At 51.2% G+C, this 13,862-nt stretch overlaps 1 protein-coding gene across 1 annotated transcript; it reads left to right on the top strand.

The window, feature by feature from the left end:
- Positions 1–13: 13 nt before the first annotated feature.
- On the top strand, positions 14–12,456 carry CCDC25 (coiled-coil domain containing 25). The gene is made up of 9 exons (XM_021547469.4): positions 14–283; positions 2,006–2,053; positions 2,964–3,003; positions 4,192–4,243; positions 5,594–5,669; positions 7,318–7,421; positions 10,202–10,404; positions 11,256–11,301; positions 12,241–12,456. Exons 1-9 carry the CDS (start codon positions 259–261, stop codon positions 12,268–12,270), a joined length of 624 nt encoding a protein of 207 aa, XP_021403144.2. The 5' UTR covers positions 14–258; the 3' UTR covers positions 12,271–12,456.
- Positions 12,457–13,862: the final 1,406 nt, after the last annotated feature.

Genomic DNA, 13,862 nt, shown 5'->3' with positions numbered 1-13,862 from the left:
GGCGCGTTCCGTCCGCGCCGCCGTGACGTCACTGCGCGCGGCCTCTTCCGGGCCGGGCCTGCCCCGAGGAGGCGGCGGAAAAACCGGGAAAAAACCGGGAAAAAAACCGGGGAAAATCCCGGGAAGAGCGGGAAAACAGCGGGGGAAAAGTGGGGAGAAGCAGGAGAAAGGCGGGGAGAGGCGGGGAAAGGCGGGGAGAGGCGGAGAAAGGCGGGGAAAGGCGGGCTGAGAGCGGCAGCGGCAGCGGCAGCGGCAGCCATGGTGTTCTACTTCACCTCCGACGGTGAGCGCGGCCCCCCGGGAATCCCGACACTTCCCGCCAATTCCCGCCAATTCCCGCCAATTCCAGACACTTCCCGCCAATTCCCGCCAATTCCCGCCAATTCCCGACACTTCCCGCCAATTCCCGCCGCTTCCCGCCAATTCCAGACACTTCCCGCCAATTCCCGCCAATTCCAGACACTTCCCGCCAATTCCCGACACTTCCCGCCAATTCCCGCCGCTTCCCGCCAATTCCAGACACTTCCCGCCAATTCCCGCCAATTCCAGACACTTCCCGCCAATTCCCGCCAATTCCCGACACTTCCCGCCAATTCCCGCCGCTTCCCGCCAATTCCCGACACTTCCCGCCAATTCCCGCCGCTTCCCGCCAATTCCAGACACTTCCCGCCAATTCCCGCCACTTCCCGCCGCTTCCCGCCAATTCCCGCCACTTCCCGCCAATTCCCGCCAATTCCAGACACTTCCCGCCAATTCCCGCCACTTCCCGGCAATTCCCGCAAATTCCAGACACTTCCCGCCAATTCCCGCCACTTCCCGCCAATTCCCGCCACTTCCCGGCAATTCCCGCCACTTCCCGCAAATTCCAGACACTTCCCGGCAATTCCCGCCACTTCCCGCCGCTTCCCGCCAATTCCCGCCACTTCCCGCCAATTCCCGCCAATTCCAGACACTTCCCGCCGATTCCCGCCACTTCCCGGCAATTCCCGCCACTTCCCGCAAATTCCAGACACTTCCCGCCAATTCCCGCCACTGTCCCACCACTTCCCGACACTTCCCGCCAATTCCAGACATATACCCGCCAATTCCCGCCGTTTCTCCTTTTCCCGCCCTTTTCCGCTCGGGGTTTTTGCCGCGAGGTCCGGAATTGGCGCGGGAAAATTCCCGGAAAAAAAAAAAAACGGGAATGGCTTCGAAAAAAGCGAAAATTTCCCGGGATTTTCCTGGAATTTTCCCGCAAGGTTCCAGGATATTTCCCGGGTTTTTACTGGAATTTTCCAGGAATTTTCTTTGGTTTTTCCAGGATTTTTTCAGGCCATTTCCTGGATTTTTCCTGGAATTTCCCTTCCTTTTCCCCAGATGTTTCCCGGGTTTTTCCAGGAAATTCCCAGGAATTTTCTGGGATTTTTCCAAGATAATTCCCGGATTTTCCTAGGATTTTTTCCAGATCTTCCCTGGCTTTTCCCGGGAATTTTCCTGAATTTTTCCCGGATTTTTGCCTGGATTTATCCCGGATTTTTCCATGGAATTACTCTGCCTTTATTCCCATTTTTTCCTGGATTTTTCTTTGGAATTATTCCCAGTTTTCGTGCGTTTATTCCCAGCTTTTTCTATGGATTTATTCCCGTTTTTCCATGGATTTTGCAGATTTTCCCATGGATTTATTCCAAATTTTCCATGGAATTTTCGCGGATTTTTCCATGGAATTTTTCCCATTTTTCCATTGATTTATTCTGGATTTTTTCCTTGGATTCATTCCCAATTTTCCATGGGATTTTTCCCCATTCTTGCATGGATTCATCCCTGGGTTTATTCCCAATTTTCCCTGGATTTGTTCCCAATTTTCCATGAAATTGTCACAGATTTTTCCATTGAATTTTTCCCATTTTTCCCAGGATTTATTCTCATTTTTCCCGGGATTTATTCCCGTTTTTCCCGGGACTAATTCCCATTTTTCCCTGGATTTTTTCCCGTTTCTCACGGAATTTTTCCCGTTTTTCCGCAGTGGCGGCGGCGCCCTACACCATCTACATGGGCAAGGACAAGTACGAGAGTGAGTCCGGAATTCCCAACTTTTTCGGGAGTTTTTGGGAGTTTTTGGGAATTTGGGGAATTATTTTGGGGATTTTGGGATGTTTTTTGGGAATTTTTTGAGAATTTTGGGGATTTTTGGGGATTATTTTTTCGATTTTGGGAAGTTTTTTCGGAATTTTGGAATTTTTTGGGGCAAATTTTGGGAAATTTTTGGGAATTTTGGAAACATTTGGGAATTTTGGGAATGATTTTGGGAGTTCGGGGAAAATTTGGGGGATTTTTGGGAATTATTTTGGGGAATTTTGGGGAGTTCTGGGGAATTTCAGGGATAATTTCGGGAATTCTTTTGGGAATTTTCGGGAATTGTTCGGGAATTCTGGGGATTTTTTGGAGAAAATTTTGGGAATTCTTTTGGGGATTTCCTGGATTTCTTTTGGGAATTCTGGGAATTCTTTTGGGGATTTTGCTGGGAATTTGGGGGAATTTTTTTGGGAATTTCTGGGATAATTTTGGGAATTCTTTTGGGAATTATTCGGGAATTATTCCGGAATTCTGGGAATCTTTTCAAATAAATTTTGGGAATAATTTTGGGGATTTTGGAAACTTTGTCGGGAATTTTGGGGATTTTTTGGGGGGAATCTTGTGGCTGGATTTGGGGTTGAAATTCTGGGATTTGGGGCTGGAATTTTGGGATTTTCTGTGGGAATTCCCGGATTTGGGGCTGGATTTGGGAATCCTGGGATTTGGGCTGGGGTTGTGGTTGGGAATTTTGGGATTCTGGCCCGAATTCCAGGATTTTGGGATGGGAATTCCGGGATTTTGGGGTGGGAATTCCAGGATTTTGGGGTGGGAATTTTGGGATTTTGGGCTGGGAATTCCGGGATTCTGGGGTGGGAATTTTGGGATTTTGCCCCGAATTCCTCCCGCAGACGAGGACCTGATCAAGCACGGCTGGCCCGAGGACGTCTGGTGAGCGCCGAATTCCCGAATCCCAAATTCCCAAAATCCCAAATTCCCAAATGCCCAAATTCCCGAAATCCCAAATTCCCAAATTCCCAGATTCCAAATTCCCAAATCCCGACCATCGGGACCGTGGTGCCGGGGGGGCCCCGGGGCTGCTCCCGGGATCCCCAATCCCGAATTTTCCCGATCCCGCCCCTTTCCCAACCTTTTTTTCCCACTTTTCCCGTTTTTTTCCCATTTTCCCACCTTTGTCCCCATTTTCCCTCTTTTCCCATTTTCCTTCTTTTCCATTTTCCCAGTTTTTCCCATTTCCCACTTTTCCCTTTTCCCCCACTTTTCTCAATTTTCCTTCTTTTCCCCTTTTCCCACTTTTTTCCTTTTCCTCCATTTTCCCCAACTTTTCCCATTTTTCTCATTTATTCCCACGTTCCCATTTTCCAGCTTTTCCCAATTTTCACATTTTCCCAATTTTTACATTTTTCCCATTTTTCTCCTTTCGCACTTTTCCCACTTTCCCATTTTCCTATTTTTCCTTCTTTCCCGTTTTCCCACTTTTTCCCACTTTTTCCCACTTTTTCCCACTTTCCCACTTTCCCATTTTTCCCATATTCCTGCTTTTCCCAATTTTCAAATCTTCCCCAATTTTTTCCCATTTTCCCACTTTTCCCATTTCCAATTTTCCCTTTGTTCCCACTTTTCCCACTTCCCACTTTTCCCTTTCCCCCCACTTTTCCCAATTTTCCCATTTTCTTTCGATTTTTCCCTTTGTTCCCACTTTTCCCACTTTCTCATTTTTCCCCTTTCTCATTTTCCCGTTTTTTGTCTTTTTCCCTTTTTTCCATTTTTCCCACTTTTCCCACTTTTTCCCATTTTTCCAATTTTTCCCTCTTTTCCTTCCCCTTCCCCACCTTTGTCCCAATTTTTCCCATTTTCCCATTTTTTCCCATTTTCCCTTTTTCCCACTTTTCTCAATTTTCCCACTTTTTCTCCCCATTTTTCCCTCTCCGGATTCCCGGGAATTCTCCCCTGTGGGAGGGGTTGGGAATTTTGGGAATGATCCCGGATTTTCATGGGATGGGGGCTGGGAATTCCCAGGAAATCCCTGGGGTTGATCCCGGAATTCCCGGGAATTTGGGAATTTTGGGGGAATGTTGGGAATTCGGGAATTCTGGGAATGTTGGGAATTCGGCGCAGGTTCCACGTGGACAAACTCTCCTCCGCTCACGTCTACCTGCGGCTGCAGCCGGTAACGGGAAAACCCGGAAAATCCGGGAAAAACGGGGGGAAAACGGGAAAAACTGGGGGGAAATGGGGAAAAATGGGAAAATCCTGGGAAAAACTGGGGGGAAATGGGAAAAACGGGAGGAAATGGGGAAAAACTGGGGGAAAATGGGGGAAATGAGAAAAAATGGGGAAAACTGGGAAAAAATGGGAAAAAAACAGGAAAAATGGGGAAAAATGAGGGAAAACAGGAAAAATCCTGGGAAAAAACATGGGAAAATGGGGGGGGGGAATGTGGAAAAACTGGGAAAAAATGGGGGGAAATTGGAAAAGATGGGGGAAAAGAGGAAAAATGGGAAAAACTTGTAAAAACTGGGGGAAAATGGGGAAAAATGGGAAGAATTGGGAAAACCTGGGAGAAAATGGGAAAAATGTGGGAAAATGGGAGAAAATGGGGGGAAAATGGGAAAATTCTGGGAAAAAATGGTGGGAAATAGGAAAAATGGGAAAAAATGGGGGAAAACGGGAAAAAATGGGGGAAAATGGGAAAATTTTGGGAAAAAATGGGGGGAAACAGGAAAAATGGGAAAAACTGGGAAAAAATGGGGGAAAACGGGAAAAAATGGAGGAAAATGGGAAAGAATGGAAAAATCCTGGGAAAAACCATGGGAAAATGTGGGGGGAAAATGGGGGAAAATGGGAAAAACTTCCGGGAAAACTGGGAATGGAGAACTGGGAACTGGGAATGGAAAAGTGGGATGGGGAAGGGAACTGGGAATTGTCCCGGGAAAAGGCGGGAATTGTTGGGAATTGCTCCGGGAATTCCCTGGGAATTGTCGGGAATTGCTCCAGGAGTTCCGTGGGAATTGTCGGGAATTGCTCCGGGAGTTCCCTGGGAATTTTTGGGAATTGCTCCGGGAGTTCCCTGGGAATTGTCGGGAATTGCTCCGGGAATTCCCTGGGAATTGTCGGGAATTGCTCCAGGAGTTCCCTGGGAATTGTTGGGAATTGCTCCGGGAGTTCCCTGGGAATTTTTGGGAATTGCTCCGGGAGTTCCCTGGGAATTGTCGGGAATTGCTCCGGGAGTTCCCTGGGAATTGTCGGGAATTGCTCCGGGAATTGTCGGGAATTGCTCCGGGAGTTCCCTGGGAATTGTCGGGAATTGCTCCGGGAATTGTCGGGAATTGTTCCGGGAGTTCCCTGGGAATTGTTGGGAATTGCTCCGGGAATTCCGTGGGAATTTTTGGGAATTGTTCCGGGAGTTCCCTGGGAATTGTTGGGAATTGCTCCGGGAGTTCCCTGGGAATTGTTGGGAATTGTTCCGGGAGTTCCGTGGGAATTTTTGGGAATTGCTCTGGGAATTGCGGCTCCGCAGGGCCAGGGCCTGGACGACATCCCCCGGGAGGTGCTGAGCGACTGCGCCCACCTGGTGAAGGCCAACAGCATCCAGGGTGCGCCCGGAAACACGGGAAAAACACGGGAAAAACACGGGAAAAACATGGGGAAAACACGGGAAAAACACGGGATGGACACGGGAAAAACATGGGGAAAACACGGGAGGGACACGGGGAAAACACGGGAAAAACACGGGGAAAACACAGGAGGGACACGGGGAAAACACGGGATAAAATACAGGCCAACAGCATCCAGGGTGCGCCCGGAAAACACGGGAAAAACACGGGAGAGACACGGGAGGGACACGGGAGGGACACGGGGAAAACACGGGAGAGACACGGGAAAAACATGGGAGAGACACGGGAGGGACATGGGAGAGACACGGGGAAAACACGGGAGGGACACGGGAGAGACACGGGAGAAACATGGGAAAAACACGGGAGGGACACGGGGAAAACACGGGGAAAACACGGGAGGGACACGGGATAAAATACAGGGAAAACACGGGAGAGACACGGGGAAAACACGGGATGGACACGGGAGAGACACAGGATAAAATATGGGGAAAACACGGGATAGACACGGGATAAAATACGGGATAGACGCGGGAAAACATGAGATAAACACGGGGAAACCATGGGATGGACACGGGGAAACCATGGGATAAGACACAGGGAAAACACGGGATAAACACGGGGAAAACACGGGATAGACATGGGAAAAACACGGGGAAACACGGGATAAACGGGATAGACACAGGATAAACACGATGAAAACATGGGATAGACATGGGATAAAATACGGGATAAAATACAGGGAAAACACGGGATAAACACAGGAAAGACACGGGATAAAACACGGGATAAACATGGGATAAAATCTTGGAAAAATGGGACAAAATCCGGAAAAGTGGGAAAAATTGGAAAAAGTCTTGGGAAAATGGGATAAAAATCCGGGAAAATGGGAAAAAAATCCAGGAAAAACACATGAAAAAACCAGGAAAATGGGAAATTTGGGGAAAAAAAAAGTGGAGAATAGGAAAAACCCAGGAAAAACGGGAAAAAAACAAAGGAAAAATTGGGGGAAAACCCAGGAAAAATGGGGGAAACCTGGGAAAAAGCCCAGGAAAAAAAACTGGGAAGAATGGGATAAAATCCGGGAAAAAACCAGGAAAAGATGGGAAAATTGGGGGAAAAAAAGGGGAAAAATCTGGATAAAATCTGGGGAAAATGGGAAAAACCTGGGAAAAATGGGAAAAACCCAGGAAAATGGGAAAAAAATGGGAAAAATGGGGAGAAACCTGGGAAAACAAGGAAGCTGAGCTCGGTGTCGCTGGTTTATCCCGTTTTTCCCTGTTTTTCCATGTTTTTCCGGGATTTTTCCATGTTTTTCCCTGTTTTCAGGCTGCAAGCTGAGCTCGGTGTCGGTGGTTTATCCCGTTTTTCCCTGTTTTTCCATGTTTTTCCCTGTTTTTCCCTGTTTTTCCGGGATTTTTCCATGTTTTCCCTGTTTTCAGGCTGCAAGCTGAGCTCGGTGTCGCTGGTTTATCCCGTTTTTCCCTGTTTTTCCGGGATTTTCCGGGATTTTCCGGGATTTTTCCCTGTTTTCAGGCTGCAAGCTGAGCTCGGTGTCGCTGGTTTATCCCGTTTTTCCCTGTTTTTCCGGGATTTTCCGGGATTTTCCGGGATTTTTCCCTGTTTTCAGGCTGCAAGCTGAGCTCGGTGTCGGTGGTTTACACGCCCTGGACCAACCTGCGCAAAACTCCCGACATGGACGTGGGGCAGATCGGCTTCCACCACAGCAAGGAGGTGAGACGGGGAAAAATCCGGGAAAAAACCCGGGAATTTGGGAATAAACCCGGGAATTTGGGAATAAACCCGGGAATAGACCCGGGAATCTGGGAATCAATCTGGGAATCAATCTGGGAATAAATGTGGGAATGGGATCAATGGGAGCAGATCGGCTTCCACCACAGCAAGGAGGTGAGATGGGGGAAAATCCGGGAATAAACCCGGGAATTTGGGAATAAACCCGGGAATAGACCCGGGAATAGACCCGGGAATAGACCCGGGAATAAACCCGGGAATCTGGGAATCAATCTGGGAATCAATCTGGGAATAAATGTGGGAATGGGATCAATGGGAGCAGATCGGCTTCCACCACAGCAAGGAGGTGAGACGGGGAAATCCGGGAAAAAACCCGGGAATCTGGGAATAAACCCGGGAATAGACCCGGGAATAGACCCGGGAATCTGGGAATCAATCTGGGAATCAATCTGGGAATCAATCTGGGAATCAATCTGGGAATGGGATCAATGGGAGCAGATCAGCTTCCACCACAGCAAGGAGGTGAGACGGGAAAAATCCGGGAATAAACCCGGGAATAGACCCGGGAATAGACCCGGGAATTTGGGAATAAACTGGGGAATAAACCCGGGAATAGACCCGGGAATCTGGGAATCAATCTGGGAGTCAATCTGGGAATAAATGTGGGAATGGGATCAACGGGAGCAGATCGGCTTCCACCACAGCAGGGAGGTGAGATGGGAAAAATCCGGGAATAAACCCGGGAATAGACCCGGGAATAGACCCAGGAATCTGGGAATCAATTTGGGAATCAATCTGGGAATCAATCTGGGAATCAATCTGGGAATCAATCTGGGAATCAATCTGGGAATCAATCTGGGAATCAATCTGGGAATGGGAGCAACAGGAGCAGATCAGTTTCCACTGCAGCAAGGAGGTGAGACGGGAAAATCCGGGAATAAATCCGGGAATAAACCCGGGAATCTGGGAATCAATCTGGGAATCAATCTGGGAATAAAGGTGGGAATGGATCAACGGGAGCAGATCGGCTTCCACCGCAGCAGGGAGGTGAGACAGGGAAAAAACCTGGGAATAAACCCGGGAATTATTCCAGGAATTTGGGAGTTAATCCGGGAATTAACCCGGGAATGGCAATGGGAATAAATGGGACGGCCTCACACTGGCTTTAATTCCCATTTTTCCCAGTTTCATTCCCATTTTTCCATGTTTTTCCCTGGAATTCCGGGTAATTGCAGGTGCGTTCGGTGCCGGTGGAGCAGCAGGGCCCCGTTTCCCTGTGTCATTTCCATTTTTCCATGTTTTTTCCATGTTTTTTCCATGGATGCCAGGTGCGCTCGGTGCCGGTGGAGCGGCAGGTCTCACTCGGGGTTCCATTCCCATTTTTCCATGTTTCATTCCCATTTTTCCCTGTTTTTCCCGGGTAATCCCAGGTGCGCTCGGTGCTGGTGGAGCGGCAGGGTGTCACTCCGGGTTCCATTCCCATTTTTCCCTGTTTTTCCCTGGAATTCCGGGTAATCCCAGGTGCGCTCGGTGCCGGTGGAGCGGCAGGTCTCACTCCGGGTTCCATTCCCATTTTTCCCAGTTTCATTCCCATTTTTCCATGGATCCCAGGTGCGCTCGGTGCCGGTGGAGCGGCAGGTCTCACTCCGGGTTCCATTCCCATTTTTCCTGTTTTTTCCCATTTTTCCCTGTTTTTCCATGGATCCCAGGTGCGCTCGGTGCTGGTGGAGCGGCGGGGCCTCACTCCGGGTTTCATTCCCATTTTTCCATGTTTTTTCCATGTTTTTTCCCTGTTTTTTCCCTGTTTTTTCCCTGTTTTTCCATGGATCCCAGGTGCGCTCGGTGCCGGTGGAGCGGCAGGGCCTCACTCCGGGTTCCATTCCCATTTTTCCCTGTTTTTTCCCTGTTTTTCCCTGGAATTCCGGGTAATCCCAGGTGCGCTCGGTGCCGGTGGAGCGGCAGGTCTCACTCCAGGTTCCATTCCCATTTTTCCATGTTTTTTCCCTGTTTTTTCCCTGTTTTTCCCGGGATCCCAGGTGCGCTCGGTGCCGGTGGAGCGGCAGGTCTCACTCCGGGTTCCATTCCCATTTTTCCCAGTTTCATTCCCATTTTTCCCGGGATGCCAGGTGCGCTCGGTGCCGGTGGAGCGGCAGGGCCTCACTCCGGGTTTCATTCCCATTTTTCCCTGTTTTTCCCTGGAATTCCGGGTAATCCCAGGTGCGCTCGGTGCCGGTGGAGCGGCAGGGTCTCACTCCGGGTTCCATTCCCATTTTTCCCAGTTTCATTCCCATTTTTCCCGGGATGCCAGGTGCGCTCGGTGCCGGTGGAGCGGCAGGTCTCACTCCGGGTTCCATTCCCATTTTTCCCTGTTTTTTCCCATTTTTCCATGGATGCCAGGTGCGCTCGGTGCCGGTGGAGCGGCAGGGTCTCACTCCGGGTTCCATTCCCATTTTTCCCAGTTTCATTCCCATTTTTCCCGGGATGCCAGGTGCGCTCGGTGCCGGTGGAGCGGCGGGGCCTCACTCCGGGTTTCATTCCCATTTTTCCCTGTTTTTCCCTGGAATTCCGGGTAATCCCAGGTGCGCTCGGTGCCGGTGGAGCGGCAGGGTCTCACTCCGGGTTCCATTCCCATTTTTCCCAGTTTCATTCCCATTTTTCCATGGAATCCCAGGTGCGCTCGGTGCCGGTGGAGCGGCGGGGCCTCACTCCGGGTTTCATTCCCATTTTTCCCTGTTTTTCCCTGGAATTCCGGGTAATCCCAGGTGCGCTCGGTGCCGGTGGAGCGGCGGGCCCCGGAGCGGCTGCGGCGCCTGGAGCGGACGCGCTCCGAGCGCTTCCCGGACCTGGCGGCCGAGCGGCGCAGCCGGGACCGGCGGGAGCGCGGCCGGCAGCGCCGGGAGCAGCGGCTGCAGCGCCGGGAACAGCGGCTGGAGAGCCTGCGGAGCAGGGAGCTGGACGAGCTCCGGTGGGAATCCCGGGATTCCGGGGTGTTTGGGAATTCTGGGAATGCTGGGGGTGTCGGGAGTGTTGGGAATGGTGGGAATGCTGGGGCCTGCAGCGCCGGGAGCAGCGCCTCGAGAGCCTGCGGAGCAGGGAGCTGGACGAGCTCCGGTGGGAATCCCGGGATTCCAGGGGTGTTTGGGAATTCTGGGAATGCCAGGGGGTGTCGGGAATGTTGGGAGTGTTGGGGCCTGCAGCGCTGGGAGCAGCGGCTGGAGAGCCTGCGGAGCAGGGAGCTCGAGGAGCTCCAGTGGGAATCCCGGAATTCCAGGGTGTGTGGGAATTCTGGGGGTGTCAGGGGGGTTGGGAATGGTGGGAATGCTGGGAGTGTCGGGAATGTTGGGAATGTTGGGGCCGGCAGCGCTGGGAACAGCGGCTGGAGAGCCAGCGGAGACAGGAGCTCGAGGAGCTCCGGTGGGAATTCCGGGGGTGTTTGGGAATTCTGGGAATGCCAGGGGGGTTGGGAATGATGGGAATGTTGGGAATGTTGGGAATGTCAGGAGTATTGGGAATGTTGGGACCAGCAGCGCCGCCGGCAGCGCCTGGAGAGCCGGCGGAAACGGGAGCTGGAGGAGCTCCGGTGGGAATCCGGGAATTCCGGGAATTCTGGGAGTGTCAGGAGTGCTGGGAATGTCTGGGAATGCTGGGATTATTGGGAATGCTGGGATTATTGGGAATGCTGGGATTATTGGGAATGCTGGGATTATTGGGAATGCTGGGTGGCGGCAGCGCCGGGAGCAGCGCCAGAACCAGGAGCTGGAGGAGCTCCGGTGGGAATTCCGGGAATTCCGGGAGCATCGGGAATTCTCCCCGCAGGAGCTACTCCTCGCTGATGAAGGCCGAGAACATGTCCTCCAACCAGGTGGGGCCCGGAATTCCCAGAATTCCCCGGGAAAGGGCGGGAAAAGTCCGGGAATTCCCTGGGAAAGGGCGGGAAAAGTCCGGGAATTCCTTTGGATAAATCTGGGATTTCCTTGGGATAACTCTGGGAAAAGGGTGGGAAAACTCCGGGAATTCCCTGGGAAAGATGTGGGGAAAGTCTGGGAATTCCCTGGGATAAATCTGGGAATTCCCTTGGAATAACTCCAGGAATTCCCTGGGAAAAGGCGGGAAAACTCCAGGAATTCCCTGGGAAAACTCCAGGAATTCCCTGGGATAAATCTGGGATTTCTTTGGGATAACTCCGGGAATTCCCTGGGAAAAGGGCTGGAAGACTCCGGGAATTCTTTTGGATAACTCTGGGAATTGTTTGGGATAACTCCTCCGGGAATTCCCTGGGAAAGGGGCGGGAAAACTCCGAGAATTTCTTGGGAGTGGGAATGGTGGGATTAATGGGATTGGGAATGACGGGAATACTGGGGAGGAATGGGAACGCTGGGAATAACAGGATTGGGAATTCCGGGAATGGGAATTGTGGGAATAACGGGATTGGGAATTCCGTGAATGGGAATTGTGGGAATAACGGGATTGGGAATTCCGTGAATGGGAATTGTGGGAATAACGGGATTGGGAATTCCGGGAATGGGAATTGTGGGAATAACGGGATTGGGAATTCTGGGAATGGGAATTGTGGGAATAACGGGATTGGGAATTCTGGGAATGGGAATGATGGGAATGAGAATTTCCGGAGCTCCGGACCCCGAAGTGGCCCCATGGGAATTCCCTGTTCCCAAATTCCCAATTCCAAAATTCCCATTCCCAAATTCCCCCATTCCCAAATCCCCAAATTCCCATTCCCGAATTCTCAGCCCCATTTCCCAATTCCCAAATTCCCATTCCCGAATTCCCGCTTTTCCGGCAGGACGGGAACGACTCCGACGATTTCATGTGAGGCTCCGGCCGGAATTCCCGGGAAAAGGAGCTCGGGCCCCGCCCCGCTCCCGGCCGGGAGCCGCCGGAATTCCCAAAATTCCCGGGAAAAGGAGCTCGGGCCCCGCCCTGCTCCCGGGAGCCGCCGGAATTCCGAAATTCCCCAAATTCCCGGGAATGCCGGAGCCAACAAAGCCTGGGAGCCGCAGCCGCAGCCGCCTCTGGAATTCTTCCCCCGGAGCCGCCGGGAGCGGGGGAGGGGCCGGGAATTCCGGGAATTCTCCCGCCGGAGCACGCGGAATTCCGGCTGGGAATGTGGGGAGGGGAGCGGGGGGGAAAAATGGGAAAAGAATTGGGGAAAATGGGAAAAAATGGGAAAATAATGAGAAAATATGGGGAAAACAGAAGGAAGATGGGAAAAAATGGGAAAACTGGGAAAAGAATGGAAAAACTGGGAAAAGACTGGGGAAAATGGGAAAAACTGGGAAAAGAATGGGGGAAAATGGGAAAAACTGGGAAAAGAATGGGGGGAAATGGGAAAAATGGAAAATAATTGAGGAAAATGGGGAAAAACCGGGAAAAATGAAGAAAACTGGGAAAAAAATTGGGGGAAATTGGGGAAAAGCAGGGAATAACCAGGGAAAAATGGGGGGAAATGGAAAAATGGGAAGAAATGGGAAAAGCTGGGAAAAGAATGGGGGAAAATGGGAAAAGAATAGGGGGAAACGGAAAAACCTGGGAAAAGACTGGGAAAATATGGAAAAAACTGGGAAAACAATGGGGGGAAATGGGGAAAAGAGGAAATAACCAGGGAAAAATGGGGGGAAATGGAAAAATGGGAAAAACTGGGAAAAGAATGGGGGAAAATGGGAAAATATGGGAAAGACTGGGGGGAAATGGGAAACACCAGGAAAAACCGGGAAAAAATGGGGAAAATTGGGAAAAGAATGGGGGAAATGGGAAAAGAATGGGAAATGGAGAAAACTGGGAAAAAAATTGGAAAAACTGGGAAGAGAATGGGGAAAACTGGGAAAAGAATGGGGGGAAAATGGGAAAAACCAGGAAAAACTGGGAAAATGGGAGAAAAGTGGGAAAACTGGGAGAAAAAAATGGGAAAAAGCCGGAAAAGGGAAGAGCCCTGCACAGGGCCAGGATCCGTCCGGGCTCGGCGGAAATCCGGGAATATTCCCGGGAAAAGGGAATTCCGGGAAAGGGGATTCTGGGAAAAGGGGATTCCTGGAAGAGGGGATTCCCGGGAAAATGGGATTTCTGGGAAGGGCCGTTCCCAGTGATTCCAGTCCAGATTCCCTCTGTTCCCAAATCCTGGAGATTGGGAATGGGATCAGGAATCGAGTCAGGATTGGGATTGGGATTGGGATCAGGATTGGGATCGGGATCGGGATCGGGATCGGGATTGGGATCAGGATCGGGATCGGGATCAGGATCAGGATCGCGATCGGGATCAGGATCGGGATCGGGATCGGGATCGGGATCAGGATCAGGATCGCGATCGGGATCAGGATCAGGATCGCGATCGGGATCAGGATCGGGATCGGGATCAGGATTGGGATCGCAATCGGGATCCAGGAGCTCTCCCGGATCCGTGGGAATCCC

This window comes from Lonchura striata, chromosome 3 (genome assembly GCF_050655825.1).
Source record: "Lonchura striata isolate lonStrDom1 chromosome 3, ASM5065582v1, whole genome shotgun sequence".
Lineage (NCBI taxonomy): Eukaryota > Metazoa > Chordata > Aves > Passeriformes > Estrildidae > Lonchura > Lonchura striata.
Note: the sequence above shows the minus strand (reverse complement) of the source record. Positions and strands in the feature narration are given on the sequence as shown.